A 19,210-nucleotide genomic window follows, 5' to 3' on the forward strand; every position below is an offset into this window, starting at 1 on the left:
GTAGCTTGGTAGCAAGGAGCATCTCCCTCTATTCCCTCCCCCTACAGATACAAGAGAAAAGGAAAAAAATTAGAAATCCTTGTCCCACTCTCCTTCCTCCATATCTCTGCCCTCCCCACCCAAATTAGTGGCCCACATCGACATTTTTTTTTCTCAACAATGTAGACAACATTAAAAATAAAATAAATATACAAAATAGTATAATATAAGACATTTAAGGTTACTGCTATGCTACTGACTCTCAATCCTCCTTTTACAATTCATGATATAATGTATTTAGGTTAGCTTTCCCAAATACTACGATATCCTGAACTTTCAGACATTGTTTCTTAACAGAAAGCCCTAATTTAAAATATAAAAATTACTTATGGAACTAAAGAAAAAGGCCTGTGAGGTGATTACGCTCACTTTAAAATTCTTCAGTGATCCTGTACCCTTAATTCCCCCTCAGATTCAGTTCTATTCCCAATCTCTCTGACCAATAAGGACCTGGCAGTTTAATTCACACAAAAAGTTTATTTCTGCCACTCCTGCTCGTACAGTCTCAGAGGAACTATGCTTTCCGTTTTCCCGATCATTCCAGAAGATTGGCTGGGTTCCAGTTTTCTCATGAAAGCTGACATTCCCCAGCGCACGGCCTCCGGGTTGTTCCTGGACTCCCTGAAGACCTGACGAGAAGTCTTGGCAGGAATCAGAAATCCTGGCCAGTCTTCCAGGCCCCTCGGGGCTCCAAAGGAACTTGTTCTCATGGAGTCTGCATCTCCCTACTTGCGTTACAGTGGATCAGTAAAGCCAGACTGGCCTTGAGTAGGGAGAGATTGAGAGTTCTTTTTTCTGACTAGATTTTGTAGTCATGCTCAAGAGTATAAATTCTGTAATTATACTTCCTGGTTCTATGACCATCTTACCACTTGTTCTTTTACATTTTTGGGCCTTGTGCAAATTATTTAACCTTCTATATTTCCATTCCCTTGTCTTTAAAATGGGTAAAATAGTAGTGTTTATCAGGAGTAGTGCTGTGGCACAGTGGATTAATCCACTGCCTACAGTGCTGGCATCCCCCGTGGGTTCTGGTTTGAGTCCCAGCCTCTTCCCGTCCAATTCATTTCTCTGGTAATGTGCCCTAGAAAGCAGCAGAAGATGGTCTAGGTACTTGGACCCCAGCCACCCACATGGGAGACCTGGGTGGAGTTCCAGAATATTGACCTTGACCCAGCCCAACGCCAGCCATTGTGGAAATGAACCAGCAAATGGAAGGTCAACTCTCTCTCCCATCCTCTTTGCAACTTGTAATAAATGCATGAATATTTTAAATAAATAAGTAAATCTGCAATGTATAAGGGTTTTAGGGGGTTGGGTGTGTATTAAAGAGCCATGTGTGTCACATGCAAAGGCCTTGGTCAACGTCAGCCATTGTCGTTGCTCTGCCCCCTTCGCATCCCAGCCTCCCTGGCTGCCTCCCACACTGCTTATTTCTTCATCCTTGCTGTCCCCAGGCCACCTTCTCATTCCCTGAACAGATTCTAACACCAAGCAGGGGTTGAGCTGAAGGTTTCCTTCTCCTGGTGTGTTTCTGAACACTAAAGAGCTTGCCCAGATTATTCAAAATGAGCTCCATATACAGGTTTTCTGTGAGACAAGCAGAGAGAGCGATTCTCCAAGCACCCTGAACGTTCAGTGTTTCCTTGTATTTCACTGCTGCTGTCAGCCCATGGCTTTCCAATTGTTTTTCAGAGAAAGAACCCCTGGAGTTTTTCCTCTGTCCTCTTGCCAGTCTTCATTCCCTCTAGGCCACACAAAGTTTTCTTGTTAACTACTATAATAATCTCTTTCCTGATTCCAGTCATGTTAATCCTACTCCACCAGCTCAAGAAACTTGCTAACATGGAATTCACACCTTATTTAACCTCTTTGTCCCCGCTTTGCCTCACCTTTGAGCTCTCCAAACTTTGTGTCTTTTCCTGAATACATCAGACAGCTTCATTCTCCAGGTTGTTTTTTCTGTTTTATAGGATTGATTTATTTATCAGAAAGACAAAAAGAGGAGAGAAATCATCTATCCTCTGGATTACTCCACAAATGAATGACACACCTAGGCTGAATTAAGGAGCCAGAAACTCAATCTCGGACTCCCAGAGGAATGGCAGGGGCCCAAGAACTTGGGCCATCTTTTGCTGCTTTCCCAGGCACATTAGCAAAGAGCTGAATTGAAAGTGGTGTCCGGATGGGGGTGCCAGCTTTGCAGGTGGCTGCTTAACCCACTATACTACTATGCTTTGTTCTTTGTAAAAGTTTTTCCCAAATTTTTATATATATATATACAGTATATATATGTATATATATATATGCTTTGCTTTTATTTTCCTCCACTTGCCTTTGCTTGTGCCATCTCACACATTCCATTAAAGGCAAACTCTTCAAGTATCAAATCAAGCTACATATCCCAGAACCTTCTCTGATGTCCATCAGTTCTGACCACTCATTCTTTTTTCTCTTTCCCTCTCTCTCTCTCTGAGATTTATTAGTTATTTGAAAGGCAGAGTTATAGAGAGAAAGAGGTGGGGGAAAACAGAGAGAGAAAAGAAATAGAGGGAGAGATCTTCCATCTGCTGGTTCACTGCCCAAGTGACCATAATGGCAAAGTTAGGCCACTCTGAAGGCAGAGTTTCTCCAGCATCTCTCACATGTGTGGAGGGACCCAAACACTTGTGCCAGCTTCTGCCATTTTCCAGGTATGTTAACAGGAAGCTCAATCAGAAGTGGAACAACCATGAATTGACTTGGTGCTCATATGGGATGTTGGCATTGCAAAGAAGCTTAACCCTCTATGCTACAGCATAGTCCCCTAGCCATTCCCTCTTCTAAACATTCACTACATCATCAACTTCAGTTTGAAATAATTCATCTATCTTCCCCAGCAGATATGGGGTTCGCTAAATCATTAACTACATTTTGTTTATCCTTAGGAAAAATAATCCACGTATATCTTTTATTTATTTGGAAGGTAAAAGTACACACACACACACACACACACACACACACACACTCACACTCACACCTGAGAGAAATAGAATGCCAGCCCTGACTAGGTCCAGGCTATAGTGAGCCTAGAACCCAATCCATATCACTCCACAAGGTTAGCAAGGACACGACTACTTTTCGTTTGCTTTGTTTTGATTTTTTATGCCCAGTTACAATTTAGTAAGAATCTTAAACTTATGGAGGTTTATGTGAGCCAGAATGTTCCACGGTAGGTATTTCATTCACCTTCCTTCTCCTTCTCATCTTCCTCCTTACCATCAGCTACTTCCCTGGAGTTTGCACTGTGATTTGGTTTCAGTAATTACCATCTTTTGTAGGGAAAAAAGTAATGGCTTAGGTCGGGAGTGAGAGCCAGTGTGGAAGTGCTTCTAACCCCAAGGAAAGCTGCACCTTTGTGTAGGAATCTGCTTGGGTCATTTATCACATGTCACTGATTTTTCTCTGAGACTCAGAAACCAAAACTCCCCAGGGATATTACTCACACGTTGTTACGTGACCATGGTTTTAATTGTATAGTCCTGGAATATCCCTTTTTTATGCTAATTTCACTCCCTTTCAAAGAAAATGGCCCTGAAAATTCTGTAATTTTGTACAATGACCCAACTGCAATTAGCAAGCAAGGACAAACCTTGCCACTTGACTGCTTTGGAAAAAACAAGTGGTGTTTGCTGCTTCAGCATTTCAGAAGGCTGTTTTATCAGCGTGGCCCTGAGCACTGGCAGAACTGTGTCCCGGCAGCCGAGTGTGCCCTCCGGCTAGCCCCAGCAGCGGCTCTCCCAGGGCAGGCCACCAGGTCAGTAGGGCCAGCTCTTATCTGCATTGGGAACTGACTTGCAGGGTTCAGAAAGAGCTCCACAAGGTTCAGAGTTTTCAGGAAGATTTTTGTTGTTTCTTTTTTATCTTATGACAGATCTCTCTCTCCCAAGTTAGATTCTGACTTGTTTTCCCAATGTTTTTGACCGTTGTTGATGGGGTTACGGTAAGGAGTTTAATTTTTTATAGCATGTATACGGGCTTTTAGGCTCATTACTTTCATAGATAGACTATTAATTTGGTTTTATTATTGTCAAGGTCAAAACTACATACTCATCAGAAACAATTTGAAACAGTTTTTAACCAAAGTCTCATTGCCTTGGAAGCCCAGTCTTGACAGTTTGAGGCAAAGGGAGAAGTCCTGTGCACTGCCACACAAATTGTCTGTCTGCCAGAAAAGCCAGAGGATACCAAGCTTGGCTTGGGGTAGGGCAATTTATTCTTCCTTGTAGGACAGCCTTCCTTTATTCCCGCATGGGAAAATAGAGGGTTTCCCTCTCAGCTGCTAACGGAGCCGACGCCCCAAACAGGGCATGTGTGGAGAGGAACTGGCCTGCTGTGCTGGAAGCAGGCAGCTCTTGTGCTTCCTGGCCCTTTATTCCTTTTGGCCAAGGAATTATTCTGTTGTCTGCAAGATTTTAATCTCAGGTCTGATGCCAAGTGCCAAAAGGCTATTCCATGTGGAAGCATTGGTGATTCTTCCCAAAGTTCATGCCTGCCAGTTACATTCTACACAAAGTAAAGGCATTTATTTTTTTTCTTGATTTTTCACCCTACTTGGTAAACTGCTGTGCACAGCCTGACGACAGTTTCGGAGGGAAAAGTAAGAAAGACCCTGCCTCACAGGAGAGAAGAGAGAGAAGGTAGAAATTTGGGAGAGCGCATTCAAATGCTTATAGAATCACAGCACTGCTGTTTATAATACAATCATGTCAAAGTAGATCCTGTTTTAAGAGAGAGGTTAAAGCTCAATCTGAATGTGAATTGAGGCAGATTTGCAAATCCAAGGACACTTCCAGGTGTTGAATAAAAAACCCAAGATTTGAATAAAACCATGGTTCAGGTGAGAAGTCACTGAGCTCTCTTTTGGATTCCCAGTGAAATCCTTATTTTTAAATGTTTCATGGTGGAGTTAGCTATTTTTAAAGTCAGAATGGTGGTTATCTCTCTTGTGAGATTTGTTTACTCACTTATTTGAGAAGAAAATGACAAAAGAGAGGAAGAGGAGAGACAGGTCTTCCATCCTCTGCTTTATTGCCCAAATGGCACCAAGAGCTCAGGCTGGGTGAAGGCCAAAGCGGGGAGCCTAGAACCCCATCCTGTCCTCCCTTGTCAGTGGCAAAGACCCAAGCATTTGGGCCAATAGTCTCTATTTTTTCCAGGGTCATTAACAGGTGCTGGAACTCAAATTGGCACTCTAAAATAAAATGCTGGCACAAGAAGCCGCAACACAGAGCCCTGGATGGAGGTTCCTATCAGTGAAGCAAAATATTTGAGGAAGGGTGAAGTAGAAAAAGACTTGCACACACACAAAAAGATAGCATTCTCAAAGGAGTTACGTTGAACCTGAGCACACTGGTTGGGACAGACTATGAGGGTGGCTCCCCATTCATTAGTTTCCCCTCTCATTGCCAGTCATAGATTTCTAGTTTAGACTCTTCCCTTTTAACTGTGGGAATGTTGTTATTAACTTCTAGACTGTGAAAATGAGTCTTAATCCATCAAATCTTCAGACAGGCCATAATTTGGATGTTTTGCTGTAGGCAATGTTGAAACTAGTACTCAGCTCCCATCCTTCCTCCCAGACTAAAACTCCCTCTTGCCGTTGTAATGGTTGTGATAAAGCCAGCAAAACAACTCATTCTTTTTTTTTTTTTTAAGTTTTATTTATTTATTATAAGTCAGAGTTAGAGAGAAAGAGGGAGAGACATAGAGAGATTTTCCATCTGCTGGGTTCATTCCCCAAATGGCCACGACAGCAGAGCTGGGACCATTTCAAACCAGGAGCCAGGAGCTTCCTCCAGGACTCCCTTGTGTATGCCCAAATACTTGAGCCATGCTCTGCTGCTTTCCCAGGCACTTTAGCAGGGAATTGGAGCCGAAATGGGGGCAGCCAAGACTTGAGCTGACACCCATATGGCATGCCAGTGCCACAGGCAGTGACATTATGATTAAGTCACAGTGCTGGCCTCAAAACAGCTCTTATGGGGATATTGTATCAGAGAGCAGGCTCTGTCCCCTCTAGGATGCAGCTGTCTATTTGTATTCCATTATTAAAAAAGTGAAGGGGTAAGGGTTATTAAAAGAGTATGTCATTTACATTTGCTTTGAGCTTCTTTCAGAAATTTTTACTTTATAATTATTCTTCTTTTTCAAGATTTATTAATCTTATTTGAAAGGCAGATTTTACAAAGAGATGGATAGACAGAGCGATAAGGTTTTCCATCCACTGGTTCACTCCCCAATTGGCTGCAATGTCCAGCGCTGAGCTGATCCAAAGCTGGGGGCAGGAACTACCTCAGGGCCTCCCAAGTACGTGCAGGGTTCCAAAGACTTAGGCATCCTCTGCTGCTTTTCCAGGCCGCAGAGACCTGGATGGAAAGAGGAATAGCTGAGACAGTAAGTGAAGACCATATATGGTATGCCAGCACCTCAGGGTGGAGCATTAGCTTGCTGTGCCACCACACAGGGCTTCCAGAAATATTAAAAGTCTGTCATGACTTGGAGAGGATGAAAGTTAAGAAGACCTTTATCATTTTCATGCGCTGGCAGCTGGGTAATTGTACATACTGTATGACAGCTTAGTGTGTTGTTAGCCATCCTCATCTCCATTTGTAAAATGTGGACAATTTCAAAATCAATCCAAACGAGTTCTGACCAATAATCAACTGAGACTTAATTACCTCATACTTTATATTGGAATTCATTTGAATGCTATGTGAATTTAGAGGGAGATTCATGTTTTCTTTTGGAGAGGAGAGCGGCAGGTGAAATGGGTAAATAAAAATATAAACCTTGGTAGGATATATTCTAGTTTATCAATAGCAAATTACTAATTATTTCATTATTATTCTTGAGTTTGTGAAGCAAAGAACAGAGACATTTCAAATATGCATGAAGCGAACTGAGAATAACTTGAAAAAATCAAGTCCAGCAGTGTGAATTACTTCAGTTTTGTAAACCTGTTTATCATCTAGTCCATTATATAAAAATAGATCTAGTCTAAATTGCCTTTATACCATGCTTATGAGCAACAAATTCATAAAAATCCGTATTAACCTTAACACTAATTAACTTCTTGTCTATTTATTCGAAAGAGGAAGTGACAAAGGAGAAATGAGAAAGAGAGAATCTTGCACCCACTGGCATAATCCCCAAGTGGGCATGCCTGCTTGGTCTGGTGGATTGCAGGAACGGGGGCAGAGGGAGGGGAGTCCAATTACTTGGGCCATCACCGGCTACCGCCTAAAGTGTGGATTGCATTGGAAATCAGTCAGGGACCCGCAGCCAGGCCCTTTGTAACAGGATATAGGCATCCCAAATGCTATTTTAACTGCTATACTAGACCACAGCACCAACACCACGTTGCTATTTGTAAGCTGCAAATTGAGTTTTGCCCACTGAAAACAACCTTTTCTAGAAACTGTGCTATACCTTCAATTGCATAATTTCTACAACAGTATTTCAAAGGTCTTTAGGAAACATTCTGCTGTTACAAATTCTTCATTTTACAAATCAAGATAAATTATCTGGTTAGCCAGACATTGTTGTAATGAAGAAATTATTGTGTGTACTGAGTGTGAATAATAGTTCTAAAATGTTATGGATAGTCTTAATTCAGTGTTTTCCTTGAAAAAAAAGGGATTTGTGAGAAAAACTAGCAGGTTTCTAGAATATCTTGTGATAAAATTTCCTTTACTAGAGCTTAGCTGCTGAAATCCTTACCTTGAATGCACCAGGATCGCATATCGGTGCCGGTTCTAAGCCCGGCGACCCCACTTCCCATCCAGCTCCCTGCTTGTGGCCTGGGAAAGCAGTCAGGGATGGCCCAAAGCTTTGGGATCCTGCACCGGTGTGGGAGACCTGGAGGAAGTTCCTGGCTCCTGGCTTTGGATCAGTGCAGCTATGGCTGTTGCGGCCACTTGGGCAGTGAATCAATGGATGTAAGATCTTCCTGTCTGTCTCTCCTCCTCTCTGTATATCTGACTTTCCAATAAAAACAATATAAATCCAAAAAAAAAGTTCCCTTTACTACCTAATACATTTGATCTTCATTAGTCTTCATAAAAAAACAGAAGTTAAATAAATGAGTAAATAAATAAAACAAATAACGATCTCTTTAGTTGTTCACTTGGCTAATTAGCTAATTCCAGCATTGCTTCTCTAAAGTAAGCCTGTTTCCTGTCTTGACTTAGAAACTTGAGGATATTTGGAAATATTCATGGAAACTATGTTTGTTTTGATACAGATTTTTATATCCATGCATAAGTTTTTCATAATGTGCATTCAGGAACTTTTAGAAGCAGGCTCATAAAATCATGCTCAAAGCCAGGGACTAGCCAAGTTTCTACTGGGCAAAGGTTACTCCTTACATACGTGTTATGTGGTAAACTTGACCTTTAAGGGAAAAAAATCGCTTTGTATCAATTCATTGTGCTCATGTAGAGTTTGAAACATTCTACAGGTGTGCTCTGTTTTTAGGTCCATATTGTGGAAGTATGACGGTGCCCAGAGAACTCTTGCTGAACTCGAGTGAAGTGACCATTCGCTTTGCAAGTGGATCCCATGTTTCTGGTCGGGGGTTTTTGCTATCCTATGCCAGCAGTGACCATCCAGGTACAGCAGATGAATCAGCACAAATGTATAAACCCTGACTCAGACTTGCTGTTGTTACTTAGCACTTCGCAGGACACAACTGGTCTCAGATTCAGAAAAATATTTAAGGAGAAAGGAACTCAGTATCTTTGTATAGTAGTTGGGTCTTGGAATCATTTTATAACATGTTAAGTTGACCAGTGGACTCACATGGGATAAGATTGATCTCACTTTAACTAGAAACCTGAGCACATCTTTGGGGTTATCCTCCTGACCCTTTTAAGACCCAACTATTACCTGGAGTCTTTCCCTAGCTCAGGTAAGAACAGACCTTTTAATTGCCGTTTAAATGTAATCCACACCCCCATCCCAAGACCATTGCAGAGGCACCAAGCAGTTTGGGCAGGATGAGGAAGCCACTGTCATATTGTACTAATTATACTAACTATAGAGTTGAAATTTGACCAGAAGAAAAGGGAAAGGAAACTTAAGCACTAATGAGAATGCAGTGCAGACCATTGTCCTGGCCAGAAAAACTACCATGCAACCTGCTCCATGTCTGCTCCAGGTCACACACATGCTCAGAACGGCTCTGTGCTGTCGGGCATAAATATCCCAGCAAAGGTGTGTGCCATTCATTTGTCTTTTTACCAACATGGCCAATATTGCTTCCTACAATTCTTGAAAGAAATTGTGGGAAGAATGAACTTTTATAAGGAGTGTAGAATAACTTGGGAACTATACTGGGTTGATTGGAATGCCCTGAGGTCCAGCTTGTCTTAGATTCCACTTGGATTAATTCCAGAGGACACCTTCTCCTTGAGTGCTTTCTCCCCACTGATCAAGGCTGAAACTCCGTTTGTGTCCTCAGGGAATCATGATTCCGTCACAATGTTCATGAGTAGATTGTTGAAATATTATATGTCTTGAAACGTTCTCTTTGAACCATGGTAGGTCTTTAAAATTCTCTTCCTATTTTAAGAAGATTAGACATTGTAAGCATGTAGGGGATAGTAACCAACAGTTGATGGTGTTTCTAGTGGAAATAGATTCTGTTATTCACTGGATATTAACTTGAAAATCCATCATTGGTGATGACACCACGATAATATTATTGGTTTTTGTTAATATAAAAAAAATTCAGGTAACTTGATACCAAATAAATACTTTTTATAAAGTTACTCCATTTATTTAAAGTTTTTTAGAACATGAGTTCCCTAATTTCCATTTGATCTGCTAATTACGGTTATCTTTATTAATGACAGATTTAATAACGTGTTTGGAACGAGCTAACCATTATTTGACGACTGAATACAGGTAAATAAAGATGTGCTGATTGGATTACAGTTACAATGCCAAACATTTTGTTCTCCTTGTCATAAAAATCAGATAAAGTACTTAATTTTAGTCTAACTGATTTTCAACTTTTGTGTTGTACTGATGAAAAAATATTTGAACAGGTTTCTCATACACCAGGGGTCAGAAAACCTTTGGGCATTAAGGGCCATATAGTAAATATTTTAGGTTCTGCAGGTCATACAGGCTCTGTAGCATCTATTCATAGTCTCTGTGGCTATTGTGGTAAGAAAGCAAACATAGATACTATGTAAATGATTATGGCTATGTTCCAATAAAACTTTATTTATAAAAATAAACAGCAGACCAGCTTTGGCCCATGGGCCATAATTACGTGAGCCCTGAGTTAGAAATGATTCTTGAGTACATTTTGATTCCTAGCTAGTTCTAGTGTTTGGCATTGGCTTTTGTTAGTTTTTTTGTTGTTTCATTTTTTTTTGTTTGTTTTTGTTTTTTTGCGAGGGGGGCAGCGGGGGAGAGGCAGCATGGCAGGTAATAAGGGATAAGCATAATGGCCTAGCAGCTAAAGTCCTTGCCTTGAACGCGCCAGAATCCTATGTGGGTGCCAGTTCTAATCCTGGCTGCCCCACTTCCCATCCAGCTCCCTGCTTGTGGCCTGGGAAAGCAGTTGAGGACAGCCCGAAGCCTTGGGACCCTGCACTCATATGGGAATCCCGGAAGAAGCTCCTGGTCCCTGGCTTCGGATTGGCTCAGCTCCAGCCGTTGCAGCCATTTGGAGAGGGAACCAGCAGGCAGAAGATCTTTCTCTTGCTGTACATCTGCCTTTCCAAGAAAAAATAAAAGCTAATCTTTAACAACAAAAAAATAGAAACTACTAGAATAAGGATATGAAATTTTTAGCCCAGTGTTACTTTAACTGGAAACTCTACTTAACTGCTTATTTTGAGATTCATTTGTTTATAATATGAAGTAAAGTAGAGCTAAATTTGTCAACCTTGGCACTATTAACTTTGGGTCTGAATAATTTGTTATTATATGAATTCCGTGTGCATTGTTGAAGGGTTAGTGGCATCCCTGATTTCCATGCTGCAGTGACCAGTTGAGAAGACCAAAAAGGTCTCCAGTCATTGCCAAATATCTCCTGGTGGACAAAATCACCCCTGGTGGAAAAATGCCGTTCTAGGGTTGATTGCCAATAACGACACTAACAACACCTGTAATGACATAAAGTGCTGTCTCAGTGTCGTATGCCACTGTCTGCTCTCAGGACAGAAGTGGTTCATGTGAGTGTTTCAGCATGCTTACAAGGTGGGTTCTGTTAAAACCAAGGCCCAAAGCAAATAAGCAACTTGCAACTTAACATGTAATATGTCTATCCCAGGGAATCAGTAATAAGAGTCTGTGATCCTAACCGCCTCAGACATCTGAACATTCTAAATGAGATCATTTTATGTCCAGAATTAACTCCATTGATAACTAATATTATGTCAAGTAGAAAAAAGCAAAAATGAAAATGAGCAATAATTCAATATTGCCCTGTAATGTTAACTATGTTAATTGTCCATTCCATGGTCACATTGACCAGCATTCCCAGGATTTTCCACCCTTACCGTATACAGTCCCTGTGGGGATAGAGCCTCTAGGAATCAGCGGCTACTTCTAGAGAGGAGGGATTTACTCAAGGGTACAGGATGGCAATACAGTGTCAGATCATGTGATTGGTAGCCAGTTTCTTTCTTTTTCATTTTTTATTATATTTTTTTATTATTATTATTTTATTTTTTTAATTTTGACAATCCTTACAAATTTAATTGGGGTAAAAAAGGTTCAAGGCCTAAAGGGGGATATAGAGGAAGAAGCCCCACCCAGTTTCCCACCCACCCTAAATCCCGGATGTGGGGCATGCTCTGAGATTCTCGATCAAGTGGTTCCAATAGTTCACCATTCATGGATCGCTGCCAGTCTCGCCACTCCAAGCACGATGTGGTCGTTGAAGAGTCCATTGATTGACACAGTCCCTTCTAGAGTCTCCATTTGCCCAGTAGTTTGCTGCCAACAGATAGCTGAGGTTGTTGCTTGACTTGTCCTGTCTTTCCTTGGTTAGGACTCTGAGTCCGGTGTCTCGACTGGGGAGATCCTCAAAGAAATTTTGAGGTATTCCCAGTCCAGATTCCTGCATGTTCTAGTAGCATAGGGCCCGGCACAGTCCATTGCCCCGATCAGCTGGTGGTTGCAGTTGCTGGGTCGGTTCTTAGTTTCGCTTGTAGGCTAAGGTTTGCTCAGTCCTGCCCAGTACATCCCGTTCCATTACCAATTTACACATTAACCAACTTTTGGAGCTACTTTGCCCAGCTTGTCCGACACCCAGGTCTGGACCAGGTGTTCAACAGCAGGAGCTATGACTTGCCATGGAAGTTTCTCAAGTTTCTCCACTTGATCCGCTCCCCATCCCAGTTCTCATACATGCCAATGGGTTTTAGGCCAGTGCCTGGCGCAGTCTGGCATTCCAATTGGCCATGTATGAGCTGGTGAACATTGCAGCCCTACCCACCCCACACCCTATTCAGGATGCACATTCGGGTGCTGCTGTGTTAACCAGTCCAGACTGTTGTGGGTTCCTTTACCTGTGATTGATGGCAAGCTCCTTGGTCACATCTAGCTTAGTCCATAATCACCCAAACTTTTGAGCTAACCTATGGGGCTAGAATTTCCACAGGGTTTAGCCCACACATAACCCACAGAATCTACCCCTGGATATGGTTCTCGAGTGCTAGTTAATGTCATGGTCCTGCCTAATTTGACCCGTCTGCTGATCCATCATCATATCAGATAATAGGATATCCTGCTGGACAAGCCCCAAGCCTTAGCTTTTGCATGAACTGGTGTTCGGTGCTCATCATTATTACGTGATTACAAGTTCTTCAAAGGAAGAGTTACTCTCATTGGGAATCTTTAGGATTGACTCACATCCCAGAAACACAGTCGGTTCAACCTGGAGCTACCTAAGCAGCGAATCAAAGAACCAAAGCCCTAGAGCTCCCTGCCAGGAGGCCAGCAGGCAGAGCCTTGCACCAAATAGCGCACTGGCCACCAGGGGACAGCTCACCACGTGTCTATGGTGGCTGCTGTCTAGGATCCAGGCATGAGACGCCCCGTCCTGAGGCCCACCAGCAGCCGGAAGGCTGCTGGATGTTTAAACCCCCAGGCCCAAGGTCGCGCCCCTTGCCAATCCCATTCACCACCCCAAACCTACCCAGTCACGGAGACTTTCCCCCCTTGGTGTACTCAACCCGAAGGGAGCAGCCCTGGAGCCCAGACAGGCCCGGGGACAGCTCACCACGTGCCCATGGTGGCTGGCGTGTGGGATCCAGGCATGAGAAGCCCTGTCCTGAGGCCCACCACTGTAGCCAGTTTCACAGTTGTTTTGTTAACCTTAAGGCGTCCCAATTAGTACAAGACTAGAATTTCTCATTCATAATGCTGAAATATAGTTTCTGAAAGCCTTTGTAACGCATGAAATGGCAATATTGAATAGCGCCTTAAATTCATTTGACACCAAATTTAGACCAATCAATGTAAGGTTATTTAGTCTTTGTCTCTTTCTCAACATGGCTACTCATTAATTTGACAGTTTTTTGGATTCATGTGTGAGGTGTCTGTCATATATATATCACTGACATTTTTCTTTCTGTAATTAGAAAATGTATGAATTCTGGAATATCTGGACTCTAAGAATTTGTGACCCTGTAGTAGGACTCCCCTCTATTGTTATATCTTAATTTTTTTGATTACCGCTGCAATGTTAGGAGTCCAGAAGGTCAGTGGGGAAAAAATCAGAAAGCATTTGAGTCGTTTTGATAATTAGTTGTTGTTACACATACTGTGTGCCAAGTCAGCAAGAGGAAGCTGAGAGGAAACAGAGTGGAAACTAGTGCTATTTTGGAATCTGTTTGGATTGGTACACTCTTTTTAAACAAACCAAATAAAGAACAATATGTATATATATAAACAGGTGCATGTGCATTCAACTTCCAAGCTGTCAGTGTTGTTGAACATTTGGGCTTTGTTTTAAGGAGGCGTGTTTTTCATGGATGTATATAGCCATCCCATCCTTTTCATTGTATTGATTTTGAGACTAGTAGAAATTAGGAAACTAAATCTATGAGGGACTGAGTGCAATTCCACGACAACACAATTAGCTAGGTAGTGACAAAGCTGGGATCACTCCATCTTGGCACAAAGATTTTTTTTTTTTTAAGATTTATTATTATTATTTTTTCATTGGAAAGGCGGATATACAGAGAGGAGAGACAGAGAGGAAGGTCTTCCGTCCGATGATTCACTCCCCAAGTGAGCGCAACGGGCCGATACTATGCCGATCCGAAGCCAGGAGCCTCTTCCGGGTCTCCCACGTGGGTGCAGGGTCCCAAAGTTTTGGGCTGTCCTCGACTGCTTTCCCAGGCCACAGACAGGGAGCTGGAAGGGAAGCGGGGCTGCTGGAATTAGAACCGGCGCCCATACGGGATCCCGGGCGTGCAAGGCGAGGACTTAACCACTGCGCCACCGCGCCGGGCCCCACAAAGATTTTTTAAGCATATCATATGCTTGACATATTTTCTAGAGAATTACTTGAGCAGTAGCTGTTGAGTAAATGAAGTCCTGATTTTAAGATACTTTTTTCCGCAATAGCAAATGTAATTTTAACAAATGTAGATCAGTATTGTCCAACATGACAGCCAAAAGTTACGTGTAGTGGTAGAACATGTGTGTGGTGAATCAAAATTGAGATATATTGTAAGCATAAAATGGTTTTGGAGACTTAAATACATCAAAAGAGTAAAACATCTATGTCATTGATAACTTTATCTGTTTATTATAAGTGGAAAATGTAGTCTTTTTTTTTTCATCCATAGAAAACATACATTCTGAAGTATTTTGAACATTTCTCCCTGGAAACATTGTGTCATATTCTATGTAATGTTTAGAAATTTCCTCTTTTTCCTAAAAATATTTTGTAAATGTCAGAATTAAGTAAAATGCATGAGGGACATTCATTATATAGCTTAACTTATGGTGAATCTTTGCATAAAACAAATAATGATTGTGTAAAATTTACCTTCAGATTAATATTTGTATCAGTTTGTGTTTTTACAAATCGTATTTCTGATTTATCATTAAGAGATTTCCATATGTTTAAAAACTGTTAAAACATAAATATTATGTAACATATTGCCTATGTATACTTTAATAAAATATATGTTTTTTCTTTTTTTTTTTTTCAGCAAATTCTGCCCGCCTGGTTGTAAAGATATAACAGGAGATGTTTCTGGGAATATGGTAGATGGTTATAGAGATGTAAGTAATCAAGGATTAAAGCAGGGAGGGGATTAAAAGGTCTATGTGTTGGTTACTCTGCCTGAATTCATTGTAACATCAAGCCACCTGAGACATACAATTTTAGATAGCTGCAAAATTCCTGCTTATTATTCCCTATTAGCCATGCTTTCATTTCTATTTACAGCATTTCCAATTAAGTATACTCTAAATGGAATGAAAAACAGAGGCCTCTCTAATACCCGATCTGTGTAGTCCACGCAATTCATAAAGGGTCATAGATTAGCATCTTTTCCATTGTAGTTTATTTCTTTATTTTAGCATGCACTGAGAGCTGGTTCCTGCAATAGAGTCAAAGGCGTGGATATTGACATCACAAAACAGTAACACTGCTTTTGGAGTCAGTGGAAGCATCTTCCCCTCTGCTATAGTACCTCCTACTTTCCCAAATTCTGATTCCTAATGAGACTACCTGGATTACACATATTGCTCTCATAGAAACACTGATTCTCAGAAACTCAGTCTTTTTTCTTTTAAGATCTATTTTTGTTTATTTGAAAGGCAGAGCCACAGAGAGCAGAGTGTGAGAGAATCTTTCATACACATTCTTTTCTTTCTTCCTTTCTTTCTTTCTTTCTTTTTTTTTTTTAAGAAAAAGATCTATTTTTATTGGAAAGGTAGATGTACAGAGAGGAAAGACAGAGAAAGATCTTTCGTCCACTGGTTCATTCCTGAAATGGCCACAACAGCCAGAGCTAAGGTGATCCAAAGCCAGGAGCTTCTTCTAGGTCTCCCACACGATGCAGGGTCCAGAGGCTTTCGGCCATCCTCTACTGCTTTCCCAAGCCACAAGCAGGGAGCTGGATGGGAAGTGGAGCAGCCAGAACATAAACCAACACCCATATGGGATCCCGGTTCATGCAAGGCAAAGATTTAGCCACTGAGCAATTGTGCTGGCACTGTTCACTTACAAATGGCTGCAATGGCCAAGGTTGGTCCAAGGCAAAACCAGGAGTTTCTTCTGGGTTTCCCATGTGCGTAGGAGCCCAAGCATTTGGGCTGTTTTAATCTGCTTTCCCAGGTGCATTAGAAGGAGCTAGATCAGATGTGAATACCCAGAACTCCAACTGGCACCCTTATGGGATGCCAGTACTGCAGACAAAGGGTTAGCTTACTAGGCCACAACACTGGCCCCAGAAAATCAGTTTTCTAAACTGTTTGTCTTATTTTCAATTACACAGTCCTTCATTTCTTTCAGTTTCCAGATCCCTAGAATAGAATCTGATTTCTATTAAAACATGTGTTACTATTTAAAATAGTTGGTTTTATAGCCTCATTTATGGGCACTGACTTGAATTATTAGAAATATGAAGATCTATATAATGATGGAACTACTGTAAAAGTTACTGACCTATGTCCTCAGGCCTGGGGAAAATCTTTATCAATACATTCTACACACTGATTATTGTTCCTGGCAGGTGGAATAAAAGTTGACTTTAATGTTTGCTTTTAGCACATCCTAATTCTGTCAATTGCAAATTCTGTTGTTTTTCTGCTTTTCATTTCCTTTTTCAGGCATTGATTTATTTTTTTCTACAAGACTGACACAGAATATCCACTTGGCCTATAATTGTTTTCATCTTAATGCTTTCCCTACTTCAGTTTGAAGATTTATTTGACACTCTAGGACCTTAAGAGACATAAAAACTTGAAGTTTTTATCCTCTAGTAATTGAAATCCTTTACTGTTATCCTGTTCTGTACAAGAAACCTGGGAGTTATGTACAATAATGGAAATGCCGTAGTCCTTCCTTAGAGTGGGGGCTACCCTGTCTCTTTCTGAATGGGCTGATTGAGGCTGGTGGGCAGATGGCTTCCTCCCGTGGCCGACCTGAGTTCATGGTCTGTAAAAGCTGGAGAACAGGTTACCTATTTGATTCACTTACTGGTTTTACATCATTTGCTTTTAGAATGATTTTATCTGTAGGGGATATTTGTACATTTGCATGATACATCTTTGTTGGCTGTTCCACTTCTGATCCAGCCTGTTGCTCATGTACCTTGGAAAGCAGTGGAACATGGTCCAAGATCCTGGGCGCCTGCCACCCATGTGGGATATAGCAAAGAAGCTCCTGGCTGCGGACTGGCCCTTCTCTCTCCTTTTACACTTTCAAGTAAATAAATAAAATCTTTCAAAAGGAAAAAGTTAATAGCTTCAAAGAATCTTACTGCTGCCTTTTTTGTATATGTTGATATGTGTGTATTAGATACCTATTACTGAATAATATTAACCATAAAGTTGCATACTTAAAATACTTTCTTTTTTTATACTTATTTAAACGTTACTTTTTTACATTTTTTAAATATACACTTAGTTATTTGAAAACCAGAGTTGGAGAGAAAGAGAATGTTCCCTGCCCTGGCTAGGTCCCCAAGTGGACACAGTGCTGGGGCTGAGCCAAGCCAGAACCAGGATCCAGGAACTACATTCTAATCTCCCATGTGGGTAGGGCACAAGTGCTTTTCACTGCCTTCTCGGGGTACATTATTAGGGAGCTGGATAGAAAATAGAATAGCTGGGACTCGAACCAGAGCTCATATGGTATGCTCGCTTTGCAGGCAACATCAATTCCGTGTACCACAACATTGGCCCCCCATGTTACTGTTTTACTTTATTAGTGATATTTACTATCCTACTTATGACAGTATCTTTCATTTTCAGGAGTCTGGGCATGGCACGGATGGGACTGCCTTAGGGTCTAATGGATTGCAGTCAGAGTGCCAGCCAGGTCTGCACGCTCAGCTGAACTTGACTGGAGAGTAATTCATGCAGTATTGGGAGTATTCTGTTTCTGTGGGTTGTGGAGGCAGGATCTTGTTTTCCTCCTGGTTTTCAGCTGGCAGCTACCCTCAGGCCTTTGCCATGAGTCTATTTTCTTCCTCAAAGACAACTTAAATCTCATGCAACGTTATCATCCCATGCCATATTTGATTTCTGAGTTATAAGAACATCACAGTTTATGTCCATCCTCAGGGTATTTCACAATGGAAAATTTCCCACTGAGGAGGAAGGGATCATGAGGCGTTATCTTCAAGTGGGCCCCACACAGTGCCTTCTTCTTGGGACATATACTCAGCTGTCTTCTTTTGGAAGGGTTTTTCCAAAGACAAACCATATTCTACAGTTCAAAATTATGTAGTTTGTAAAATCAGTTAAGAGGAGCTATTAAAGGAATAGACCCTCTGTGTCAGGGAAGAATATCTCAACAAAATTTTATGGAGAAGGCATTTGTTCATTCAATTTTGCTCCAAATGGCAGAAAAAGATCAGCAGGTAAAGATCAGAGGAAAGCCATTTCCGTGGGATGTAGAGAATAACTGAGCACCACAAAATGGGATGTCTCAAGAAACAGTGTGTTGTTGGCCACTGGGATGTCAGGTATAGATATTACAACTATTTATTGAGGATAACCTCTACGTGTGGGGTAGAGTGCTGGGGAGCACAGGCAAGGTGAGGCAATGTAAAGGTGATTTTGCATTCTTAAGATGCTGTTTGGTTGTCACTAATGAGTTAGGCATTTGTATTGGTGGATGCTTCCAGTACTAGCAAGGAGTCATTGCTTCTCTTTAGCATCAACCTCATCTGCTCTCAGAATACTTTTTCTCTTGATATCTTCTCCTAAGCCTGTTGACTGTGTTGTCTACTTTTAAGTGAACAGATCACTGAAGTAAATTCATTGTTGTAATTCAACTCTAAATATTCAAAAAGTGTTGTGATAAGGAGAGGTTATACATATAGAATGCCGCCTAGAAGCAAATATAGCACATTGTCAAACTTTTTAAATACAGGTTGATTTTTCCCAAATGAAGAGTTAAGAAATTTCTCTAATT

General features: G+C 41.3%; 1 protein-coding gene across 1 annotated transcript in view; it reads left to right on the forward strand.

Moving 5' to 3' along the window:
* The window catches only part of DCBLD1 (discoidin, CUB and LCCL domain containing 1), an 84,645-nt gene that overhangs the window by 47,421 nt on the left and 18,014 nt on the right, over positions 1-19,210 (forward strand). The window contains exons 3-5 of the mRNA XM_040965366.1: positions 8,557-8,691; positions 9,936-9,987; positions 15,270-15,342. Coding sequence (XP_040821300.1) covers positions 8,557-8,691; positions 9,936-9,987; positions 15,270-15,342 — 260 coding nt within the window. The remainder of the gene's footprint in view (positions 1-8,556; positions 8,692-9,935; positions 9,988-15,269; positions 15,343-19,210) is intronic.

Source organism: Ochotona curzoniae, unplaced genomic scaffold (assembly GCF_017591425.1).
Source record: "Ochotona curzoniae isolate NIBS_2020 unplaced genomic scaffold, NIBS_Ocur_1.0 scaffold_3890, whole genome shotgun sequence".
Classification (NCBI taxonomy): Eukaryota; Metazoa; Chordata; class Mammalia; order Lagomorpha; family Ochotonidae; genus Ochotona; species Ochotona curzoniae.